Raw genomic sequence first — 10,788 nt, forward strand, 5'->3', positions numbered from 1 at the left:
TTTATTTGACTTTTAAGAGGAAAGTGGCTTTGGTGGGTACCCCCAACATACAGATGTGCAAAAACCAACCTGATTATTATAGATCTTTTTCTGGTGAGAATGTGAGATGATTCTTATTGATTAAATAAAAATTGGAAAGAAAAAAAATAAATAATGACAAACTGACAAACATGACTTATTAAATGCAGACCCAAAAAGAAAAAGACTTATTAAATGAAACAAATAACATCATTTTACATTTGGTTTTTAAAAGTCAATGTCCTTTCTCTCTTGTTTGTTAAGGAGGGATTGGTCATTGGTGTGAAAGATTATAGAGAAATAAAAGAGATCATAGGTGGGTCAAAGCTAGAGAGAGAGAGAGAGTGGGGTTGCCCAAATCAACACCAGCATGTTTTTGGATTTACTAGAATCTGAGTAAATGAGCCATTTGGTGTGGTGGGTTTGCTTTGCTGCAGTGACAGTTGACATTTGGTGGAAATGGGGCTTCCTTTTTAGTGAAATTCTGGGTGGGTTTTGACCTGGAAATTGTTCGAATGCTTCACTAACTCACCAATTTCTTTGTTGGGAGTGACATTTAATTGAACTCTAAGCAAATCCAGAGTTGGGTTTTCTTGATCTGCCCAAAATCCAATTTTGCCTGAGAGGACTTAGGGTTTGAAGCTGAACCTTCTTCTCTATCCTTGTTTGATGGGCTAAAATTAAACCCATTGAGTTCTTTTGCTCTGAGCCAATTTTCCCTTCTGGGTTTTCTACCAGATTGAATTGTACCACACAAGCTTGAAGCTTCCATGCATTTTTCACTATGGAAGCCCATATCTCACTGTGCTGCTCTGCTCATGGACAAGAAGAGCAGCAAAAAGAGAGATGGGTCATCAGATTCAAACCTTGACATCAAGAAAAACCCATCAATTCTTCGAAAGCTTCAGGAAAACAAGCTCAGGGAAGCTCTTGAAGAAGCCTCAGAAGATGGGTCACTCTTCAAATCCCAAGACATGGAGTCTGAGGCCCTTGCTAACCAAGACGAGGGTCTGGGCCGGTCCAGATCGCTCGCTAGACTCCATGCCCAGCGTGAGTTCCTCTGCGCCACTGCTCTTGCTGCTGACCGAATATTTGAGTCCGAGGACGCCATTCCTGACCTCCATGGAGCTTTCTCTAAGTTCCTCACTATGTACCCAAAGTACCAGTCTTCGGAGAAGATCGATCAGCTGAGGTTGGATGAGTACGCACATTTGTCTCCAAAGGTATGCCTTGACTACTGTGGCTTTGGTCTTTTTTCTTACCTTCAGACCTTACACTATTGGGAGTCTTCTACATTTAGCTTGTCTGAGATAACTACAAATTTGAGTAATCATGCTCTTTATGGTGGTGCTGAGAAAGGCACTGTTGAACATGATATAAAGACTAGGATTATGGATTATTTAAACATTCCTGAGAATGAGTATGGTCTTGTTTTTACTGTGAGTAGAGGGTCTGCGTTTAAATTGTTGGCCGAATCATACCCTTTCCATACGAACAAGAAATTGTTGACCATGTTTGATTATGAGAGCCAGTCTGTGAATTGGATGGGTCAGAGTGCTAGAGAGAAAGGTGCAAAGGTGTACAGTGCCTGGTTTAAGTGGCCAACCCTGAAACTCTGCTCAACTGATTTGAGAAAACAAATTTCGAACAAAAAGAGGAGGAAGAAGGATTCCGCAACTGGTCTTTTTGTGTTTCCGGTTCAGTCTAGAGTTACAGGGGCTAAGTATTCTTACCAATGGATGGCACTGGCTCAGCAGAATAATTGGCATGTCTTGCTTGATGCTGGGTCTTTGGGTCCCAAGGACATGGATTCACTAGGGTTGTCCCTGTTCAGGCCTGATTTTATCATCACATCGTTTTACAAGGTTTTTGGGTATGATTCAACTGGATTTGGGTGCCTTCTGATAAAGAAATCAGTTATTGGATGCCTTCAAAATCAGTCTGGGTCTACTGGGTCTGGGATGGTGAAGATAGCCCCTGAGTTCCCTTTGTATTTGAGTGATTCTGCAGATGGTTTGGACAAATTGGCTGGAAGTGAAGATGATGAAGTAGTTATAAATGGTGAGAAAACCTCTGAAACTCACCAGGGATCACAGATGCCTGCTTTCTCTGGAGCATACACGTCTGCTCAGGTGAGGGATGTATTTGAGACGGAGATGGATCAAGATAACAGCTCTGACAGAGATGGAACTAGCACCATATTTGAAGATACTGAGAGTATCTCAATAGGGGAGGTGATGAAGAGTCCAGTGTTCAGTGAAGATGAGTCATCAGACAATTCGTTTTATATTGATTTGGGTCAGAGCCCATTGGGTTCTGACTATTCAGGCCAGATTAACAAACAGAAGACTGCCTCTCCTTTGCCACCATTTTGGTTTCTGGGCAGGAAGAATCATAAGCAGCTTTCTCCAAAACCTACTTCTAAGATATATGGCAGCCCCATATATGATGACAAAGAGATAAACTCAAGGCCACATGATGATTCTCATGTGCTATCATTTGACGCTGCTCTCCTATCAATTTCTCAGGAACTGGACTGTGTCAAGGAGGTCAATGAAGAACAATTTGCAGAAACAGGTTCCACTGCACAAAATGGTAAAAGGGGTTCTGGTCCTCATGTTAGTGAGATCCAAGAAGAATGTGGAACTAGCAAATCCTTATCGACTGGGTCAGTTTTGAATTCTGCCACAAATGGGTTTTGTCTCAACAATTCAACTTCCACTTCTCAGCACCATGTCCTAGAGAATGGATCAACCACTGAAAGTTGCACAGAGATAAGAGGTTGCGCCATAAGAAGAGAAACTGAAGGTGAATTCAGGTTGCTAGGGAGAAGGGAGGGGAGTAGATATGCTAATGGTAGATTTTTTGGTTTGGAAGAGAATGAACCACCAAGCAGGGGGAGAAGGGTGTCCTTTAGCATGGAAGATAACCGAAAAGATCATGTAAGCCATACTGGAGAAATTTCTGTGACTAGTCTCGAGGATGAAGATTACACCAGTGATGGGGAATATGGTGATGGACAAGACTGGGACAGCAGGAGGGAACCTGAGATAACATGCCGGCATCTTGATCATGTTAATACGTTGGGTCTCAATAAAACCACCTTCCGATTGCGATATTTGATCAACTGGCTAGTGACCTCATTGCTGCAGTTAAGGTTGCCTGGTTCAGATGGAGACAACAGAACAAATTTAGTTCACATCTACGGGCCAAAAATAAAATATGAAAGGGGTGCAGCTGTAGCTTTCAATGTGAAAGACCGAAATAGAGGGCTAATCAATCCAGAAGTTGTTCAGAAGCTGGCTGAGAAAGAAGGTATCTATCTTGGCATTGGTTTCCTAAGTCACATACAAATCATGGATGGTCCCAGACAGAAACATGGGGCTTTGAATCTGCAAGATACTACCTTGTGCAGGCCAATGGAAAATGGCAGAAAGGATAGAAAAGGTCGGTTCGTACGGGTTGAGGTTGTAACAGCTTCTCTGGGTTTTCTCACCAACTTTGAGGATGTTTACAAGTTATGGGCTTTTCTGGCGAATTTTCTTAATCCAGCCTTTATCAGAGAGGGTGGGCTGTCTACTGTTGATGAAGAATCTGAGACATCTATAATTGATTCTGTTCCAAAATGAGAAAGAAATTTTTCTATTTGATGGCCTCTCCCCGGTCATCTAAGCTGATGATTTCCAAGCCAAAAGCAGGGGATGATTTTAATTCCTGTATGGTTCGATTCTTTTGTTCTTGCTCAAAAAGCTCATCAATGCCAACGGACAAAAGTGTTAATTCTTGTTTGATATTGCTCTGTAATTTTCTTGTTCACGTTTTGGGTTCTTGTAGAGTTTTTCTCTTTTACTGATAGAAAGGGTTCTTGTAGAGTTGGTTTAGAAATTTGTATCATTTTGACAAACGGAAAACCAAAGCAGAATTAGATTACACAACGATTCTCATTACTCACAATCTGCTCTTGTACATTACATGGTATGATTAATTTCTTGGTATATGTTGCCCTCTTGTGTGTTATGTCATTGTCCTGAAGATGCATGTAAAATTCTCCCCAAGGTACTTGGCAAAGCAACTATTATCTTATATATAAAGTAAAAGTAAAAGAAATTAAAGAGTGGGTGATTTAAATGTTTGGGGATTATCAATGGTTGGTTTTGTTTCCATGGAAATTACAGTGATAAGCATGTTTCATTATGCCTATTCTGTGTACTGAGTAAAGCTTGAGAGTCCCTTTTTATGAAGTTGGTAGGATATACTCTTTGCATTGCATGCTTCTTTTTAGAACTTGATAGTGATGATTAGAATCCGTTTGTCTTGTAAAGAAGAAAAAAAAGAAGAGAAAGAGACACCTAACCAGCAAATAACAAATCCCATTTTGTAAGGCAAATCAATTATAATATCTAAGTAAAAGAATGCATACAGAATCGTCAATGGTGGTTCACTGTTCGACAAGAAATTATTTATTAAAAAAACCATTTTGGGAGGTAGGTTATTGGGGAACCTAACCTCTAAAGGAAACTTCTTTTGCTTGGTGCCTTGGTGGGTGGTGACAGTGATCAGTAGACAAATTTGAGCGTATCGAATATGTTAATGTAGTCCCTTTTTCGGCCTGGGAATATGTTTTTTTTTTTTTTTTTTATTAAGCCTGGAAATGGGCTGTTGGCAGGGTAGTTTTGATATGAAAAAGTCCATTCCAGTTCTCCCTTTTCCATTCCGAACACTCCCCTAAGAAATCCCATTCTCCCAATATTAAGAATCTTATTCCTAATTTCGTATGGGCCGCGCATCACTATTCATTCCGCTACTAACACAAGAATAAACAAGAATCAGAATGAATCCCATTCCTTCCATTCCGAAACCTGATTAGTATATATAATATATGCCTAAAGCATTTGAATGGCTAGAGAGTTCCAATTTAGAGAATCTCTATGATGTTCAATTGTTCATGAGAAGAATAGAAGGGAAGACAAAAATTTTACAAGTGATATGTGATACATATGCTGAACACATTGATATTCTCTATAACATATATTGATTTTTTGTTTTTTTCAGAAGTTTGTAGGGGCATGGCCCCTCTTTAGTCCCTTCTATGTTCCACCTCTGTAACTGCTAGCTTCTGTCTTGCTGACCAACAGATTCAGTACTGAATTGGGGGGGTAAAATGAAATCTACGATTCCATCACTTTTATAAGAAATGCAGATTCTAACGCCGACTCCTTGCACTGGAGGTACCTGTTTTCCTCCACTATGTCCGTTGTTAAATTGAGCAGTATCGGACGCTTTGCGTCATAAATTGTTTGTTCACGAACTTGTGCAGCCCATTTCGCAGCTCCCCAAACTCCAAATCTGAAACATATCAAACAGAAAGATCATCAACAGCCTGCCAACCTTCTTTACATTTTGCTAGCTCATCAAAAAGCTGCTTTTTACTCTTGTGAGGTAGAAAATTCACATCTATTCAGTTGCCACAGCTGTTTATACTAAATTTATTATCCTATGCATATCAGTTGAAAAAACTAATACAAGGATATTTGAAAATTACCGTGTATTGAACGATGACGATATCAATACAGCTGGATAAAGAACATCCTTCTGAATATTGTCATAAGGAGAATAGTCACGTATAGCATGAAAATCATCAATGTCCCCAGGGTATCCAAATTCTTCATAGTCAACGGCTGTGAGTGGTAAAATTGGATGGAGAAGAGTGTTCGTTGCATCTAAAAATGGAACCTGACACATAGAAAAAATGGATTAATTTACAAAGAAATATATAAAATCAGCATGACTATGCATTTAGTATTACTAAGAAAAGAGAACTATAATGCCTCCTTACAGACACATAATTGCAAATGCCAATTTCCAATGTATTAGTTTCCCTTAATTACCAATGCTGTTTCTTCTTGCGAATGAAGAATTAAACACCCAATTAAAATTGTCAACAGAATATGATGAGGTTCTCTTCATGATGAGAAACCAAAAAAGTAGACTCATAATTAGAAAGAGCAACCTCCATTTAACCAAAGCAAAGACATCAAAACTAAGCAACAAGAACAAATGAGAAACCAAAGATGTGTAAAACCCAAACCCAAACGCGGGCGTGAAGTATGTTTACCTTCAAAACTGCAGCATGAAATAAATTTGGGCATTGATTGATAGCTGAAGCAACCACAAGTCCTCCAGCACTATAACCCCAACCAGCAAGCTTGTTTTCATAGACAATATCTTTGTCAATAAGGAATTTGGCACAGGAGATATAATCTTTGATGGAATTAATCTTCTTTGTACGTCTTCCATCATGATGCCACTTCTTACCTACACCTCCTCCGCCTCTGGAAATATATTATCCAAACAATCGTACTTAAAGTGGTAGGCAACAACAAGGCTCTTTAGTTAGAAAAAAAAAAAAATGTGAGTTTTGCAATACATTAGATGCAAATGACTCAAAAAAACTCCTTCACTGAGGTAATTTAGTGGGATTGAAAAATAAGCCAAAAATAGCTTAGAAACCAGACCTAACATCAGCATATGCAACAATCCACCCTCGATCAAGAAGGCTTTTCAACTCACTGCGCCACCGTTTGTCAAGCATCTCACCATAAGCTCCATGCACATGAAGCAATCCAGGGTTCTGATCCTCGTTCTTGTTTTTGCGAGAGTACACAACAGTCAATGGAACCAAAACTCCATCATAAGAAGAGACATTATACTGTTCACAAGCATAAAACTCAGAAAGATCATTCCACAGCTGATCATCATCAGAGTTGATCTCATTTGTAGAATTAGAAGATATTGTATTTAAGGTTTTCTCGCTGATGCTTGCTAAAGAAGCTGTTCCATACAAAACCCGTGTTCTTTCATGAAGAATATTTTGTTGTTGAATGATATTCCACTTTCCGTTCGACAGGTCGTAATCAACCACAGCATCTGGCATCTGCAATTCAAAAGATTGGGTTCATAATCTAAACTGGAGATGCACACTATTTCCAGAAACAAGATAAAAAAGATAGATGACGCAACCAAATGTCAAGAACATTATGAACCTTATACTTTTTTTAAATTTTAGAAGGAAGCTACCCAAAACGGTACAAATTAAGTAATCATAAAGCAGAAGGATGCATGCTGTGCTTAATGGACCTAACCTGAAAACCTTCAGCTTCTAATACATCATGAATTCTATATGAAGCCAGGCAGGCAATCAAAAGTTTGAGACCAGTTATTCGGGAAGGGATTATTTTACCCATGTAGAAAAGGCAGAGGCTCAATTTACAGTCAAGACAGTATAACCAACTTGTTTGCTAGAATGGAAGAAACACATATGAGACCATATAGCTATAAAACAATGCTGCAACAATCTTTAGAAGTGATTATAGTAACTAACATACCACAGGTGATGATATTGTAAAGCGCATCTTTGATGAATGGTAGTCATAATTTGGTCCAGGTGAAATTTGGGAAACATATTTTGGAAGAGGCAGGAATTGTGGGTGTAGCTCTTTTAGATGAATTGGTCCCTGTTACACACGAACTAAAATTGATGAGAACCATGAGGAGGCTAAAAGCAGTCAAGAGCATATTTCAATCACTTTCACATTGAAATTGTTGTTGTCAATTCATGATGCACACATACCCCAAAGAAGTTGGTGTTGTTAACCTACCTTCCCAGCAGGCAAAGGCAGACTGAGTGAACAAAGTCTAAAGTTCCGCTCTTCCCTTAAAATAAGTACCAAGTGTGTATGACTGAAATCCACATCCTCAACAACCCAATCCTGGTCATTGATGAATACATCCTGCAACAAATAAGACAGTAAATTATTGTGCAAGAGTACAATCCAGATTAAAGAAGAAAAACCATGCCAGATAAAAATAGAAAACAAACTGAAATGCTCATGCTTGATCTAAAAATAATACTAATCAAAGCATGAATCTGAAAGGCATACACTGATCAAGGAATGAAAAAGAGAAATGAGCTACAGATCATATCTCAAGCAAAGAAACATAGTAAAAAACAATACTTGGTAGATTAAAAAGCACAGAAACGCACGGTTAAGCCACAGACCTCCCATACTCTTGGACTGGAAGAAGAATCCACAGGACTACGAAGAAGATAATGGTAATCAACTGACTGGCTCTCTTTGGCAGCATCTGTAAACATATAAAGATATCCTTGGTGGTGCTCAAGAATGCCATGGGCTATACCTTCACACTCCCAAACTAAGTTCATCCCGGACAACGGATCAGCTGCATTTATCAAAAACACCTAAAAAGAGGTCACGATTACTATATCACTTGAACCAAAACTGATGTTTCAGCTGGCCACAAACTCATCTCCAAAGCAATACCTTGGAAGATGTGGTAGAGAAGGTATGTACAGTCACAAACCGGAAATCTTTGGTGTGTCGAATGTTAACATATACACTATCATCCGACTCTTCTAGAATCAAAACGTCATCATCCGTTGATCCAATCATGCTACAATATATCCTGATTCATAAAAAGTCTAAAATTACTACAATTTCATTGTGGCAGAACAAAATCACACACACAAACACTGTAAATTTGACAAATTGCCAACCTATACGGCCGCTTGTTTTGATCAGTAACAACATAAAGCAATGCCTGCCCGTCTTTGGCCCATGCCAAATTTGAAACACGGTCCGCTTGAGGCTTACTACATAGTGCACCAGAATTCAAATTCCTAACAGATAGCCTAAAGTAGTCATTGTCCTTATCATACATTGTGTACGCAATAAACTTATGATCCGGAGATACTTCCGATAGTTCTTCAAAAGCATAACCTACAGAAAATTAAATTCAAAATAGAATCTCAAGGCAAAAAAATAAAACAAAATATAATAAAATGCTGTTTTCAAAATGAAATAATAATTTACCTCCGAATCTTTGAGCTTCCTGATTGTAATCAAGGAGCTTCTGCTCAATTCTCTTTCCCGAAGTGAAATCGAATCCAGCAGAAGGCGAATTGTGCGAAATGAACTCGTCGTTTAAACTGGCGAGTCTGCGACACAGCACGGGGAATTGCTTTCCTTCCTCCACGCGCCGATAGTACAACCTGATAGAGCATATCATTCAGATTATCAGCAAAGAGTAATCAAGAAGCAAAAAAGGACGAAATTGATGTGATAATTACGGTTGTACCATGGCCCCCAGCGAAGCGGAGGGGTGGAGAGGTCGGAGGCGAAGCGAGAGGCCATCTCGGACTGGAGCTTGCTCTGGAGGCGGTCGGTGCCGGACATGACGGCCTCGGTGTACTTCTCCTCTTGCTCCATGTACATGTCCATGTGGCGCATGGCCACCTTGTCACTCAGCTTCGACATCCAGCTGTACGGGTCCTCCCACGTCTGGTCGTGAAAGGTGAAGCTTTCAGGCTTCTGCGGCGGTTTCGGCGGTCTCGGAGGGGACGCTGAGCTCGCTGTGGCTTTTGGTGGGGCCTTGAAGTGGGCCAACCGCCGCAGACGGCGGCACTCGTGGCGGAGGGGTTTTACGAGGTGGCGCATCGTTGTTGGGGGAGACGGGTTTAGCGTTGGGGTTTTGTGAAGTAGTAATAGTCCAAATCGAGAATGGGTCCTATAATCAACCTGTTTATGGGTTGAAGTTGGGCCTACGAAAGCCCAAATTATTAGGACTTAAATTTGCCTCTGACCATCTTAAGGAGGATTTGTATTTTATTTTTTTGGTTATATTGAAAGGAATCGAACTAACCTTAACTTTTATCCTACTCACTTTTACCACTTAGGCTAATCCTAAGGGCAAGAAGGATTCTAAATATACTCATAATTTTCTTTTCTTGATTTATTGATTTTCGATTTTGTGGTTGACAAGGTTGTCGACCTTGAGAGAGAGAGAGAGAAAATAAAATAAAATAAGGGGACATTGAGAAAATGGGGTATTGGGGAAAGGGAGGGGTTGTCAACAATATGCATTATCATTGGGTTGGGCTAGCCCAACTTGAAATTATCGAGCTTGAGCCAAGCCTCATGAGTTTGGAGGCACTAGTAAGCTGGTTTGAGCCAGGCCTAGGCCACAATAGCTCGAGCCCACCTGCATAGGCCGAGCCTTACAAGCCGCATTGGGCCAACATACAATGGTCTTACATGTAAAGATCAGACAATCTAATTACTTGGGATAGACTCTAATGTGGATGAACAATAAATAAGCAAGAATGCGGATGCAGACATAGTGCCGATACTCAAGCCCAGCGGAAGCATTGTATATTACATCATTTTCGTCATCCCGTGCGGCACCAGGATCCACTCAATCCTGGTCAGCCTATTTCGCCCATGTATAACACATGATTATGTCCAGTGACAGAAGATACGGAAGGCATCCAACACGCATCCTTAACAAGTCCAGCCACAGACCCGTGTCATGTGTTGGTGACGGGACATGGTCTGCCACATCCATATCCAACCAGCACGTCCGTACTCTGTCGGGACAATCTCTTAATAACGCATATAACCCACAAGAGACTGAGGGTAAGGTTTACCCACAATCCTATTCTTCGGCTAGTCATGCACGCTGTCAGACGTGCATGCCACCCAAGAGCGACACATATAACATCGAATGTCCATACGTCAAACCTTCATCGCAGTGCAGGGTCGCCCAACCTGCACTTGTCGACATCCATGCATTTCCTTGAGCAAGGCCGAACCCAAGCCAAGCTCCAACGTGGTCAGGGTTCACCACGACACTCCAAGACGATGACATGATCTGCCCAAACGATATATTGAGCCACAATGGCGGATACATGCC

General features: G+C 40.5%; 2 protein-coding genes across 3 annotated transcripts; one reads left to right on the forward strand and one right to left on the reverse strand.

The window, feature by feature from the left end:
* The first annotated feature begins 376 nt into the window (after nucleotides 1–376).
* LOC147284540 (uncharacterized) lies at nucleotides 377–4,026 on the forward strand. The gene has a single exon (XM_086245244.1). It carries the CDS (start codon nucleotides 789–791, stop codon nucleotides 3,645–3,647), a length of 2,859 nt encoding a protein of 952 aa, XP_086101370.1. The 5' UTR covers nucleotides 377–788; the 3' UTR covers nucleotides 3,648–4,026.
* An 879-nt stretch (nucleotides 4,027–4,905) lies between these two features.
* LOC147284541 (Prolyl oligopeptidase family protein) lies at nucleotides 4,906–9,552 on the reverse strand. 2 transcript variants are annotated; one of them, XM_086244930.1, is made up of 11 exons: nucleotides 9,175–9,552; nucleotides 8,910–9,088; nucleotides 8,594–8,816; nucleotides 8,361–8,502; nucleotides 8,078–8,278; nucleotides 7,677–7,808; nucleotides 7,404–7,532; nucleotides 6,534–6,952; nucleotides 6,134–6,350; nucleotides 5,561–5,751; nucleotides 4,906–5,364 (listed from the first exon to the last, which is right to left on the reverse strand). In XM_086244930.1, the coding sequence occupies exons 1-11, from the start codon at nucleotides 9,531–9,533 to the stop codon at nucleotides 5,187–5,189; spliced, it is 2,370 nt and encodes a 789-aa protein (XP_086101056.1). In that variant the 5' UTR covers nucleotides 9,534–9,552; the 3' UTR covers nucleotides 4,906–5,186. The 2 variants fall into 2 exon arrangements, with proteins under 2 accessions (XP_086101056.1, XP_086101055.1); XM_086244929.1 differs by having other exon boundaries at nucleotides 8,063–8,278.
* Nucleotides 9,553–10,788: the final 1,236 nt, after the last annotated feature.

This window comes from Dryas octopetala, chromosome 5 (assembly GCF_963921425.1).
Source record: "Dryas octopetala chromosome 5, drDryOcto1.1, whole genome shotgun sequence".
NCBI classification, from domain to species: Eukaryota; Viridiplantae; Streptophyta; class Magnoliopsida; order Rosales; family Rosaceae; genus Dryas; species Dryas octopetala.